A 14,858-nucleotide genomic window follows, 5' to 3' on the forward strand; every position below is an offset into this window, starting at 1 on the left:
TAAAAATAATAAAAAGCAACCGTTTAAGAAATAGTTCCGTAGACATCAACGCGGGCTCGAAGAATGTCATAAGCAAACACGTTGGACTTGACCATATATTTCCCTTCAGGAACTGGCAGAACGTTTGTGAATTGGTTACTCAAGAAATCTGTGGATAACTTATCGATGATAACATCATGCTAAAAAGATAATCATAAGAATCAGAGAATAAAATTTATTCTAGGTATTGAACTTACATCGTATGGGCATGTATGATTCATATTGGAGTGAGACTTAATAAGTTCGTAAAAGAACTTTGCGATTGGGTTCGCATCTGTGTTTTTTAGGAAACGACATGAATCCACTGTTAAATTATATAAAAATGGCAGGTATCCATTGGCCCATTTATACACTGCAAAGTTTATCTATAAAAAATATTTTTTTTATTTAATTTCAGCCAGTATTTAGTATAAACTAACCTTTACTTTAGTAACAGGAGTTTTCAACAGGTTCACTTTAAGGGAAACATATTTATAGGTTCGATTTATTGGTTTTATGTAGCAATATTCAATTGTGCAAAAACTATTATCCAGAGTAGAGCATTTTATATTTGTCCATTCAAATTTGGTTGAGATCTAAAACAGTTTATGTAATTTATTATTTTTGCGGTAGAAAGGAAATATCATACCTCTAGAACCAAACACAGTATAACCACCAGCCTAACAAAATTATTAACGTTTGAGCACATTATTAAACATTGAAAGACCATCCGAAACTGATCAAATTTTTGTAAGTTGAGTTAGACTGTGCTTCATTTAGTATTATCAAACATTTTAAATCGGAATTATCAATTAAAAACATAGGTTAATAATTTAATGGTTGATTTAACTCACTTTTAAAGTTTATGGATACAGATGAAAGTAAATTTTAATTTAAATCGCTTTTAAAACGAAGTTTGGTGGGTAAAAAAATTAAAAATTGGGAAGTGTGTGGTTAACTTAATTGTCCTTCGATGCGGGAATGTGTACTTGAATTTTAAGTTAAAAAAAATTTGTTTTAAAATTGAAAACTCAAAACACAAGGCTGTGACTCGACTCTCAAGTTCTTCAGTTCATTTATACTCAAAATGGGTAACTTGAACTCAAAGTGAAATTTTTTGAACTTGGTTTTATTTCTGATTGCGAAAATTATCGGAGGGCAAATTACTTGATTAATTCTCTTTGTGTAGGTATAATTAAGCTATGGGTTAAGTACACAAAAACATATTATTGAAATATTTAGTACATCAATTTTGATTGGAAACTACTGATTTGTTAAATCGGGCTCATTCTAGTGCATCAAATAAATATATGAAAATTTAGTTTTGTTTGATCGTCCAAGGTTTCAGAATGTGTTTTAAACGAAATATTTTATTAAAGCTTAGGTTTACATAACTTTCCACATCTATTACAGATCCCAACATCAAATGGACTTCTCTGGATAACAGTTTTTGTGCATTTGATTATTGTTACATAAAGCCCATAAATCGAACGCCTGTTGGTAAAGTAAAGGTCGGTAGAAAATTTTTGTATACAAAAATAATTAATATTATGTATTTTTTAGTCAAACTTTGACGTTTATAAGCGACATTGTAGTTATAAGCGACATTATACATCATGAACTTTTCACGTCTCACTCTATATCTTACACATGCCCCTACAATGTAAGTTTATTAACAAACTATAGTTTTGTATTATGATTCCGGTCCTTTAAATTGTTAAAAATTCGGGTAAATTTTAAATTAAATTAAAATAAATTGAGTAATCAATGGTCATTAATATTTTAAAACGAATATGTATTAAACTGTGATTTGGCTAAACATTTATTTCTCAATGAGGTCGAGAGTGTTTAATTATTCTTAACTGATTTTCATTAAAATAATCGTTTAATATAAATAATTTTTTCGGAAATTGTAAATAACCTAATTTATTTATGTAATATTGCTAGCATCGTGTAAATATATATAAGCCATCAATTTATCATACAATTCACACCTTAATTTCTTTTTAATTCCTGCAGCTGGTCAATAATTTTTCATTCGTTTTGCTTGATTCACTTTACCATTTTCAATGGTCATTTCTGAAACGGGGTATATAAGGACTATAAATATTGCAAATACTTTCGATTTGGCTTGCAGAAGTTTTACCAGACCTGGTATCAACTAGTCGAAACTGCGAAATTATTTTCTTGTATTTTTCTGCAGCTTGTTCTATTTGGATTTGTGGCACTTTTATTGAACACCGACCTGCATTAAAAAAACATATTTTATCGCACTGAGAGAGCTTGTTTCCCCGGTGTTCGCGCTGTTGTCGTTGCTTCTGTTCTGAAAGTAAACAACTATTTTTATTTTCTCCCTTTTTGCACCGGTCAGACACCAGGCCACTTTCGTTTGGACTGCATCAGTAATATTCCTGATCGCTCGTCTGTTTAATGAATTTTTGTATTTAATGAATGAACAACATTTTTCTTGTTGCCTCCTCCTGTGTGTGTGGGTATTTTTTGTCTGTTCTGTTCTGTGCTCCTCGTATGTGAATTTTTATTCGTTTCTCTTTGCCAATTGATTGGAAATATTTCTTTTCATGTTTTTCAATTTGAAAACCCAAAAACAAGAGTTCGCAGTGGTGGGGTAAGCCAAGAGGCACGTGGGGAATAATGCAGCCCCGATTTGCCCCCCCTAAAATCTCAGTGGCAAAGTGCTTTTGAGCGATGGCATGTGAGCACCCCCCTTTGTTTAGATAATAATAATTTTTGCCATTTTATTTCGGTTAGCTGGGGGCTCTGGTCTCGATTTATGTTCTTTGGCTGCCTGACAGCTAATGTTAGCTTATAAAGCTTTAATTTATTTTGTTTTGATTACTGATTATTATCTTGTCCATAAACATATTCGGGCTTCTCTTATGATGATTGCTGGACCGGATAATTTCGGAATTTACTCGATACCCAGGTTGGCATAATTATTGCAGTTAAAAGAATTCGGGTTTCAAATAAATTATTTTACCAAAGCGCATCTTTATATTCTGTTAGATTTTGCAGGAAAATGTTACTGCTCGGGCTGTCTCTTTCTCAATTTTGTACAACTTCCCCTTGCTGAATTTGGTTAAGTAGTAACATTTCTGCAATGGCGCCACATTTGAATTTAAAAATGTTACCACTTAAGCAATTGTTGATTTCCGCAAGAAAAACTAGATCAAAGAGAATAATTATTTATATTAATTGGCATAAGGTTGAATTAAACCATTAATTAAAAAAACGGATGTGTATATATAAAAAAATAAAGGAAACAAAATAAAAGGTTAAGCAAGTCTAGATTTATTTGCGTAAACATTGTATGTTTTGCTAATTGCAAATAATTAAGAATCAAAAATTATTTACTCATTTCAGTTTTAAAGTAAATGTATAAACAAATTGCATCTTGCAAACAAGGCAAAAAGCATCTACGCTTATATAGATGCCTAATTTGACGGCATTTAAAAATTTGTTTTTTTATGGTAAGTAAAGAGCTTAAAGTTATGTACTTTGAAACTACCTACCTATTTAACGGCAGGTGTTTAAACGATGTAAGTTAATTATACGTAAATATATGTAGACATTTTTAGCAAATAGCCAGTTCGATGAAGCAAATATTAAACTATTACTAGAACTATGGTAAATATTTATTATTGGACTGCCTTTCTTGATTTTTCCCCGCCAGTCTGTGTTTCATATTCCGAATGTTCTGCTCTCTCGCATGCGATTTTCCCGGTGCCTGCGATTTCTGGTAGAGATTTTCCCCTGAATGTTCTGGGCTCTTGCTCAGGCTCTCTCTCCCTCTCTCTCGCTGAATTTCCCCGCCCTGCAAGGCGGAAGAGAGAGAGAGAGAGAGTGTGAGAGCAGACCCACTGACACAGTGATAAAGAATGGCCGCTGATAACAGCGCGCAGCTGTGTGCATGCGGAGAGAGTACTAGTGCTGTTATGCGATATAGTATATCGGGTATACCACCGACACACTGTTAAGGCCGCACGCCATACGCACAGGTACGAGGCTCTCTCTGTACCGCTCGGGGAAATGTTGAGCGCCTTCAATCGCTGCTCGGAGGTCGGCGGTCGCGCTTCCAGTTAAACTTTTACAGGCGGACCGACGGGTCTTCAGTTCTTCAATCGTCGGGCTCCGCAGTTTATACGCGCTCGGCTCCCGAATTCCTGGCAGCCTCCCGCACAATTCAAATTATTCAAAACCATCAGAAATCAAAATAAATAAATAAGTGAAGAAGAAATATTTTCAGGAATTATTCAAATGAAAATACCCACATACAAAAAGGGGAAAAATTGAATCTGTTTGTGCTACTTGAAATGAATGAAAAATTCAATGCTATTAGTGTGTGGAAAACAAAAATAAATATTGGCAAATATTTGCATGTGTCTACATAAGTTTGAATGGAAAAGTGCTCGAAAGTAAATAGGCCGAAAGTCGAAACAAAAAATATCTTGGACTAACTTGTGCAGTTTTTCATTACACATATATTTCTCGGATATTTTCCAATGCTTGTGCTATTATTAAAGTAATTTGTGCGACACTTGCCACCTGTTTGACGACTTTTGGAAAACACACAAAATTTATGCAAACGACTTCGAGAAGAAAGCCGATCCGATCCACAACGAAAGTGAGAGTGTCGGGAGTCGTTGACCCAGTGTAAGTCTCTGGTCCAATATTGTTCTGCATTTGTTTACCAGCCCCCCCTGTTTGAGTAAATATAAAGCCGCGAATTTAGCACCCTAACACCAATCTGCGGACGATCTTTGTTATCGCCCAGTGTTTGTCGGAGATTTAAATATAGATTTATGGCAGGCAAACATTAATTGGATTACTCGGGCCGTCTTGGGCACTGTAGATGATTGACCTAGACCAAGGGGAAATAAATAGCTGCCACTTGCACTAAGTGATATTGTGGGTTTCCTCCGGTTGACTTGTGACTTTGCACATCTCTGTCTGTTGAATGTTTTCATACCTCGCCCTTTTTAGATAACTGGAAAATCAGCCACTGATATGCACAAACACTTTTGCCGGGGGCATAGCTAATCAAATTACAAAGTCACAAACCGCTTGATTTGATAATTCAGTTAGGCTACGGGTATTCCACAGCATGTGCCATGTGCCGCAGATGCTGTCGATTTTCCATCGCTCTCGGTTAAATGCAGCAGTTTTATCTTTAAAGTTGGCTAAATTACCACCGCACAGATGTGCACCCGAGGTGCGGGTGCGGCTTTTCTGTATAAATTTACACTTAACTGCAAAACAACAGGCTTAATTGCCTGAAACCAAATAAAACTCAGCATGCCAGCGGATTTGGCCGACTGGTCCCAGGAAGTGCTGTTGTCTGGGCTAAGTTTTTGGATACATTTGAAGTACCCAGCTCAAGGGTATATCGAATCAAATATGATTCTTTTTAATTTTGATTTTTTTTGGGCATTAGTTAATATTAATTTGGTACAATCAATTAAAGTCAAAAATTGGTAACCATAACTTAAGTTTTCGACTTAAACACATAAATTGGATTGAACTATTCTCATTATAAAATTATTATCTTCATAAATTTATTATTTATAAAATGTTTTGTCTCTAAGTTTAAAAATTTCATAATTTTAAATTTAGGCATTAACAAAAAACCATTATACTTTTTTAAAGTTTCAATAGAATTATTAAAAATATCTAAGATTTCTTGTTTACCATTATTATTTCTCTAGTAATACAATATTTTATCTACCAATCGGAAAAAGTCAATCGTCTAAAGCTTTTTTATACAAATTTTCAAAAGTCAAATTGAAGGTTAAAGTGCTTAGTAAACATTTAGAAGTGTAAATAAAATCATGTTCGATTTGAGAGAGTGACTAAAAATAAACAACTAGAAGTGTGAATAATAGGTATCTTCCAGTTGCGAGCAGCACTTGCGATTGTTTAAAAGTATTTCCCAGCAATTGCAGCAACTGCTGCGCGCATCCTTGAACATGAAAAGTGAAACGAGAGTGCTGCCAAAAGATGGCGGGACAATTCGGGCGGGCACTTACACTAATTACAGCCGCCGTGTTGTCCGTCACTTAAAGTGAGTCATGGCCACATGGTCCGCACGTGTTTGCTTTAAGCATTAGGGCATGAGATGTCAGAGTGACACAGTTTTCCGGCTGCTGGAGCTGTTGCTGCTCTTTCATCTATTGTAAATTGACTCTCGAGGAAGAATGGTTGGCACAATGGGGCGTATGCGTAATACGGTCGACAGTTTTCCGCAACCAACACTCTTGCCAGCATTGTGCATTGTCTGGCCGGAATATTGCTCATACGCCAGGGTTGCAGCTGCAAAACAAACGGAACGCTCAAATCAAAGGCGACAACACACAAACAATGGAGCTCAAAATGCCAGAAGGCATGTCGGAAATATAAAGTAAACTATTGTTTTGCCATGTTGCGTCAGTGTTTTTTACTCTTAGGGCTAACGAACATTGCGCATACGCCGTGTGGCCCCTTCGCACCTTAGCGACGGCGCTAATAAGCTTTTAATTAAGTAGTTAATTAATCACAATCTCATCATTTGCTGGCCAAAAAACCAGAAAAGAGAAAGACAGGTCAGCCGGCTTTGTCATTTTCCCATTGTCTGCGGGGCTGCTGCCCACGCTTATCGTAATGGCCGAAAAGTTCTAATCGAGGCAATTAACGTGGCCAAATTTAATTTCCGTCCCCAAACGCTATCAGTGCCAAGAACAAAAAACAGCGAAAAGAAGACGGAGCAGGGCGCTAACTTTTTATTTACAAAATATTAGTTCATGCCAGCCATTGGGAAATCCATCATGTAAGCCCCGGATTTCTCAGTTGCATGTGCTTTTTGTTTGTTCTTGGCTTTATTGTTTGTTCGTTCTGCCTATCGGTCTATTTGTTTGCCTTTCTCTTCTTTTGTGGGCCTAATAAACGAGCATGGCTTCCAGGTATTTTCTGGAAGTTTGGGGAGTTCATGGAGAGCGGCTGCCTTTGAGTGGCCATTAAGCAAATTACTTATGTTAATTAGTTGCCACGGCTAATGAGAAATCTCAAGGATTTGCAGTCCGCGATACGTCAAATTTAAAGCAGAGCAGGGCCCAAAAGAGTCTTTTCCTGATTATCCACCTTCCGCCCCAATTTAGCCCTGTTGATTTATGATCCGAGATTTACCCAAGCGAAATCTCAACTTGAAAGTCAATTTTACAATGCCCCGAGCCTTGCCACACAATGGGAATTCAATTTATCCCCCTTTTTCCCCTTTCTGTGGTGAACTGGGACCTTTTGATCCATCAAATTGCATTTATTTGCCAGATGAGCGAACTGCAACAAAGGGGATGCAACAGTTTGCAGCCAGAAACGCATTCGGAAAATTGCATAAATATATAATACGGCACAATAATTGAGGAACAAGTCGAGATGGCAAATAATCTAGACTCTCGGTTGTAGAGGAAAACAATTTCGATTTCAATTTACAATCAACTATAATCAAATGGAGCCGAATTTCTGTTATTTTTGGGTAGGAGAATTCTGATGTTGAGCCTGAGGTTAGGACTATTATACTACGTTGTTCAGAGTAATTTAAGATATTCAGTTATTTTAGAAATTACCTGATGTAGTTAGTAAATTTCAGGGTCGTTTGACATATGACCAGAATAATTATTTTAAACATAGCTTTGCGGCTTATCTGTTTATCGAATTATTTGTCCCATCTCATTTAGGCTTAATCAATGGCTTTTATTAAAATCCCTTAACCGATTTAATATCATCCAGATGTTTACATTAAAATTAAAATACACTGATGGTTTTGTCGGCCTTAAGCCGTAAAATAATTAAAAAGTAATTAGCTTCGTGCAATTCGCATGCATTAATGTATTCAAAATGCCGGCAGCTCAGATCGGATTGGAGCGAAAAGTGGGGGATGCTGGAATGGCTTTCAGGTCAGTGCGCCAGTTGGGAATAATTTCATTAAAATCAACTTTGGTTGCCACGCCTGCGGTCAGTTGAAAGAAGATTAATTACTGACTTTATTTTGACTGGTAGTAGGCCGTGCAAATACCGACTATATAATTCAGTATTGACACAAAATCGATGGAAAGTGGTGCAATTCATGAAAAACTAATTAAGCCGCATGAATGCGAAAAAATTAATTCAAATTGCATCGCTTGGCTGTAAGTAATAATAACCAGAGTTTACTCCGGTGCACAATATATCTTAATTTTGCGCATAATTAATGTCTGCAATTAAGTTTTGTTCCCCACCTTGTCTATATATATATATATATATACATAAAGTACTCACACACACGCACTGGGAAACGTTAACAATCCACTTAACATGCTGGGAAATACCATTTGATCCTGTTATCCATCTCCTGCCGCATTGCGTATACGCAGCGTGGGCCGGGCGAGCCTTCGGCAACATTGTGTCACGCACATTATTGATGGGACGGCTCAATCGTTTCGCCTTGAGTTTCCTTACGGGTCTCTCGGTTACAGCTTCTGGTTACTGCGTTGCTCCGGATTCTCCATGGCATCTGGGCAATTACGGCTCGTTGGACCCTGTTTATTAAAACGACATAATTGCGAATTTAAGCCCCCAGCTCATCGCTGTCTTGACCACCTCAGCCTCCAATCAACTGGATCATCTGCGGTCTGCTGTTGACTGCTTTTCTCTGCCCAGTCAGCTTTAAAAAGTTTTCCCGGGAAAATTGGCATATGCAGCGGTCAGAAACAGAGAACTTTGCCCTGCCGGGAAACACAGTCTGCACGCCTCTCTTTTCAATTATGATTAATGACCAGTAATTAAAGCTATGAAAGCGACCTTTGGCAGATATACAAATTGATTAGAGATGGACACGTGAGTGGCGGCAAAGATTAGGAAGTCGTTGAAAGCTGATTAGCCTGGTTGTATACATAATAAAAATTCTACAACGATGGAAAACCAAGATACAAAAGAATCGTATCTCAAGTACAAGTTTTGCTTTTCAAAATATAATTAAAAGCTTCTATTTATATTTTGATGAACTAAAAAATTTCTCTTAAAGATTTTATAAGATAATTTTTACATTTCTTCAAGTGTGTTTAGGTAAATAAAAGCATTGCCCTTAAAACAGTAAACAAAACCAACTCCATTGTATACGTTATGATAAACATATTTTCATCATAAAGTCTAATACCCCAAAACCAAACCTTTTCGGACCCAGTTGATTGTTAACTATTTGTTTCAAGGACTCGACCTGAGGCTGTCACATCTTCAAGTCAGACACATTATCTTTTATTAGCCAAATTGTGCACACTTGAATGGGGCCAATACTCAGCCCCTGACGCCACAGAAGTCATTCAGCATAAATCAGGGCAGATGCTCAAGTGTTTTGGCTTTTCATTAATTAAATTGCCAGTTGGCCGGGCTGCAGAGACCACCTTTCTCGGCCCAGATTGTTTATGTTTTGATTAGGCATTAGGCAAAGAGCACGGCCAAGGGCCGAAAACCGAAAACATGTTTGGGTTAAGTGCAGGCCCTCGAGGTCCTTCGAGTGGAGCCTTGTTCTCGTGTCTGGAGGGTGCATTATGGGGCGGCCAATCATGCTGGGGGTCCTGCCCCCGCAGACCCATTAATCACCGCCGATGTCTGGCAAGACAGCCGCGAGTGTTTGCCCACGGCGCTTTGATGGCTAATTGCATACGAGCCAGGCGGTTCCGTTCCGATCTGTTCCGTTCCGGCTGCACTCGTAATTGTAGACATCTTGTACTACCTGATTGTGTGTTAGCCAGACAATTGCAAAGAGTTCGCACTGAGTGCTAATTGAATTGTAATCGACTTTGGCATGCAATTAGACGCTGCAAAGCGAATTAAAACGCCAGATGCAAAGTTCCTCCTGGTTGGGGGCGTTTTCAATTTCCTGAATAATTTCCACCACGATGTGAGTCAACTATGCGTTGGAGCTACTTACCAAAATGACATTAAAATTTTTAAAAAGTTTTTAAAGGCTATATTAATAATTATGTAAAAATATTAGTACAAAATATAAAATAAATTAATGTCAAAGATGTGCTTTCATTTTATAGAAACAGTGTTAAATTAAATTTGTATATGATTGATATTAAAAATGTAATTATTAGCAATTTTATTTGCGGCCTGCTAAACTCGAGGTCAAGGTCAAGGCATTTTTATTTATTTAAAAATTGTTTAATTGAGCTTTAAGCGATTTTCTCTGTGTATCAACTGGTATCTTCCCGTTCTAATATAGTTGAATAATATTATAAACTGCTAACTCTGGCCAGTAAACAAGAATGTAATGAAGCGCGGCAGGCAATTAAAAGCTTTGCTCTTCCAACTCTGACCACTTGTGCACACAAATTGCAGAGCAGCTCTCGTTATGGTTATGCCGCAATCATCGAGATGAGACGAGGGAGGTGCCAAGCTGCAGCTGTGTTCCGGGAAAATGACAGCAATAGCAGTATCTGCGATGGGAATGCGAGTGCCAGCTGCGAGATATGCCAAAACAATGCGATTAAGCGCGGTTTCATTCCGTTTTGGCGCACTGGGCGTATGCGTAATGCGCGCTAATGCAACGCCAAACTAATTGGCTCAGTCAATTAATGACGGGGGCAAGCAGAGCGCTGATTCTATCGATCAGAAGATGTCAAAGGCGGTTTCCATTTCCATCCATTGTCTGGCAGATGAAGTTGCAATAAGGTTTCCATTAAAGAACAAGGAATAATTGAATTTTCATTTATTTTACACTTTTATAATAATTATATAGTGCCGCCTTTGTTTAGCCAAAGTTTATACACTCGTTTACGGTTTTAATTGTTTTAGTGATTAGTTCAAGTGTTTAACTTTCTACTTCTGTAATCTTTAGTAGCATCTTTAAGTCATAGTAATAATTATTTTCCTGAAACAAGTTATAAATTAAAATAAAAGTTCTTAAATGCTTTCTGATAACCACCCTTCCGGTTTACTTAAAAAAAACAGAAAAAATAATAATAATACCTTAATAATTGAAAATGCATCCAGAGCAGTTTTTAATTTGAACAATTTATTAGTATAAATGAAATAGTTGATAAAATGTTGATGACAACTTTTTCAACAACTTTTCAACATATAACACACATAAATATTTTATTGTTTAAATTTTGTATGTGCACCCCTGAAAACGCAGCTCCTATCAACGTTGACCATCCAACCAAAAATAAACACCCCCGCTCACACATGTGTCTGTGTAAATAAATTAAATTCAAATCTAAATTGATATAAACTATGCTCATTGAGGCTAAACAGAGAAAAAAGAAGGCCCGTGCTTATCGCTCGTCCCACTCATCGCTCTCCAAAGGGGAAAAAGGGGGCGGCAGGGGGCGTGGCGGTACTTTATCGCTGCTTAATTACGTTACTGATAAGCTCACATTTTCGGCCCAAGTTCTTTTTCTATTTGTGTTTCGCAGTCTTTGCTTTTATTTAGTTTCTTTTCCCTATCAAAAGGTCTGTTTGTGGTTATTTTTTTCACTGGTCAAATCATGGCGCTTAGCTCTTGACTTTCGGAACTGTTCAGCCGAGATTTTGTTAATAAAAATTAATGGCTTTGTGATTTGTTTGGCCTTAAGTGCAAAATTTCCTTATGTGCTTAATTCTGGTTCGCCCATAGGTTTTGTTTTTATTGCTGGAAGTAATTTTCGACCACCCAATAGAGGCTGTACTAGCACTAATGGAATCAAATAATTTAAATTTTATTTCTACATGTTAATTTTCTTTTTTATTAAATATAAAAATAGGTTTAGTTAATTTTGAATGATTAATATTTAATTACTCACCAAAAGAATCAATTTATTTATTTACATTTCTGCCTTCAAATTATATAGAAAAAAATTTTTAAATACTTTTGAGCTTTACTTTTTGTTTTTGAAAAAAAAACAATATTAAGTATCTAGCCAATTTCCAATTAACTTTATTTAACTTGATACGATTATTGAATATTTTGTTGGGTCATAAAAAAGAGATAATACGTTTTTAACTCATTAAACCATTTATAAATCAAAGTTAAATTTTTTGCGAGGGTATCGGAAAATCTTTTTTTCTGAATTGTTATTTCATGCAATATATTTGTTTTCGCTTTTTGATGCGGTACTAGAATGAGGGCTAATGGGGATAATATTGCAGATTGGCTGCTGGTTTCGGTATGCAGACAACGCCCACACCCGACATTAATGTCGGCGTAATTATTTATTTAGGCGCTTTAATTACTTATTTATCGGGTTTGGCCAACGAGGCGTATGCGTTATATCTGGAATAGCACTCGCTGGCAAAGCGAACAATGAAAACCGCTAGCAATTTGTTTTCCGTTGCCAACGGATAAAAGCCAACGACACATTGCTAAAAATAAATAAGCAACTATCTATAAATATTCCAAACAAATGTTAATTGATATTGCATGACTTTTTATGAAGGATGAGGGAAAAAACACGGATATGATTTATTTAAGCCCTATTACCCATCAGAGTTGATGTGGAAAAGTTTTGGACCCTCACCATTGTTTACACGCTCTGACAGAAAACCCATTAACCCATTCAATCATTGAATGGTTAAATCGCATAAATACGAAGTGCGAAAATATTTATTCGCCCTCATAAAACAGTGATATTGTTGCCATTATTTGGCCATACCAAATTGTTTACACTCGCGCAGCGTTTTCCAATTTTTATGATAATTTTCCACAGCATCATTTCAGCTTGCATTTTAGTAAAAGGTCTGGCACATAAATAAACCAAAAAGGCAAATAAATTTTAGTCTGTGGTATCTTGCAGTCGAAAAGCCGTCTGGCATTTTCGGCTGTTCAATTTGTTTTCGTTTGCCGGCTTTATCAATCGAACATAATCTTTATGCACGGTTTGGCCCAAAAGTGCGATATTTATTTCTTCAATTAATTTAAGCGCCAGCTCAATAAAAATATCTCCACTATTTCGATGACGAGAACCGAATTCAACTGGGCGAGATAAAAGCCAGCTATATTTATGTGCTGGTATCTGAAAATTGTCTATGCATATTAGAGTGTATGCTAGTGTGGCTGATGCATGGGAAATAACCAAAACATTCTGCATGATTGATGGGCTCCATGGCCAGAGATACCGGTTCTGGGCTCTGCATATCCAAGGTTTGGGTATGCAAATTGGCTTTATTTATTAATCGAATGCATTTTGTGGTCAGTGCGAATGGGCGGACTGAAATGCTTTTCCTCAGCTCTGAATATGCAAACACGAGTTTAAACTTTTTTTTTTGGATGTGGCAAATATTAAATTTTCTACACAGGAAGTGAGTTTGATAAGTTTTCCACCATCGCCTTTCGGAAGTGGTAAAATGGCAAAATGAAAAGCTTGACATTTATTGCAATTTAAATTTAAAATTTTTGTTACTTGCCGTGGAACATTTTCAGCTAACTGCTCGGTTATTTTGTGTGGCTTCTCCTCGATGCTGTGTGCGTCATATAAATCTCCCGGCGAATTTAGTTTCCGATTTGCATTCATGTGCGTCGTCAGGTTTCCTCGCACATAATTCATGCAGCTCGACAAGCTCCCAACTCTCCAGCCAAAAGCCATAAATTTAATGTGTTTTTTGTCCTGAATTTGCTACACCACTTTTCCCACGACCTTGTTCGCTGCGTTTCGGCATCGATTTGGCAGGCAAACCGCGGCGTCACCAATTATGCCATTGGATTCTATTTTTAGAGGGGGAAAAACTCCATGGGTAACTCCAATCACGCAACCAACATGCAGCCGGAAGGCATGGATCCCCATTCTCCACCTCAACCTTGCTGCTTGAACTTCACATTCCTTGGCGTCGTCAGCCTTGGCTGCATTTTAATGGTTTTTATTGATTTTCAGCATTGTTTCAGCGGCACCCGCGCAACATGCCAACTTGCCCGAGGTGCACACCTGCTGCTGCACGTAGAAAAACAAACAAAATTCATAATTAATCTGAGTTGAAATAGCTTTAAATTTCGGCATGTGCGTAACCAGGAAATTCATTTAATATTTTATTTAAAGCATTCCCTTTAATGGTTTTTATACACAAAAATACACAATTCCTTTTTTTATGTTATTAAGTTTGACACCAAAAGATTCGAAATACCTTTAAAATGTTCATGTAAATTTACTTTTCTGTAAAATAAAATTGATTATTTTGTCTTGTAAGTGGCTTACAATTTTTCTTAGTGCATCACAGCTCGTTATGAGCATTCAACGCATCAATTGGCGCGTGCCAGCCAGGGTTCCTAAAAACCGGTAACATGGGGAGGACACCTGGGCCAAAGACTGGGCCCTTCCATTGGGTCTGCTGCACTTGCACTTGCGCCGACATTTAGCTTGCGGCTGATGTCCTTGTTCCGAGCCTCTCATTCCCACATTGTGCGCCAGCCACCTTCGCAATTTCACCCATTCAACAGCCCCCCAAAGTCCTGCATCCCCCACACGAATGTCCTTCTGCTATTTAGGAATTCGCGCAGTTTTGCGAGCGCTTTATTCGCAATGCTCTACACAAAATCTGGGTCTAATTGCGCTGCGGTGCCGTTTGAATGGGTCCCAAACACACAATGAAATTACCTGACAAATTGGGCTTCCCTGGCCTCAATTCAATTCTCAATGCTTTGGGGGGCTAAAGTTATTAGTTGAAAGAGGTATGGCATAAATTAGCTTGGATTTCGATGGCTTCAAGGGAAGCTCTCAGTTGAAAGGCATTTTCAACCTCTTATAATAGATTATTTGGTCTATATACTTAATCGCTTCTGTTGTTGGAAGTAAATAAAAATTTAAATGGTATGTTACAAATAACTATCAATAAACACATTT

The 14,858-nt window shown here is 37.2% G+C and overlaps 1 protein-coding gene and 1 long non-coding RNA gene across 2 annotated transcripts in view; one reads left to right on the forward strand and one right to left on the reverse strand.

Annotated features, from left to right (window-relative positions):
* Positions 1–23: 23 nt before the first annotated feature.
* LOC123037502 lies at positions 24–727 on the reverse strand. The gene is made up of 4 exons (XM_044458547.1): positions 668–727; positions 465–614; positions 237–404; positions 24–179 (listed from the first exon to the last, which is right to left on the reverse strand). The coding sequence occupies exons 1-4, from the start codon at positions 725–727 to the stop codon at positions 24–26; spliced, it is 534 nt and encodes a 177-aa protein (XP_044314482.1).
* A 3,379-nt stretch (positions 728–4,106) lies between these two features.
* Positions 4,107–14,858, forward strand: part of LOC108051498 — a 49,676-nt gene continuing 38,924 nt past the window's right edge. The window contains exon 1 of the long non-coding RNA XR_001769624.2: positions 4,107–4,689. This is a non-coding gene — a long non-coding RNA (uncharacterized LOC108051498). The remainder of the gene's footprint in view (positions 4,690–14,858) is intronic.

Source organism: Drosophila rhopaloa, unplaced genomic scaffold, assembly GCF_018152115.1.
Source record: "Drosophila rhopaloa isolate 14029-0021.01 unplaced genomic scaffold, ASM1815211v1 contig_167, whole genome shotgun sequence".
NCBI classification, from domain to species: Eukaryota; Metazoa; Arthropoda; class Insecta; order Diptera; family Drosophilidae; genus Drosophila; species Drosophila rhopaloa.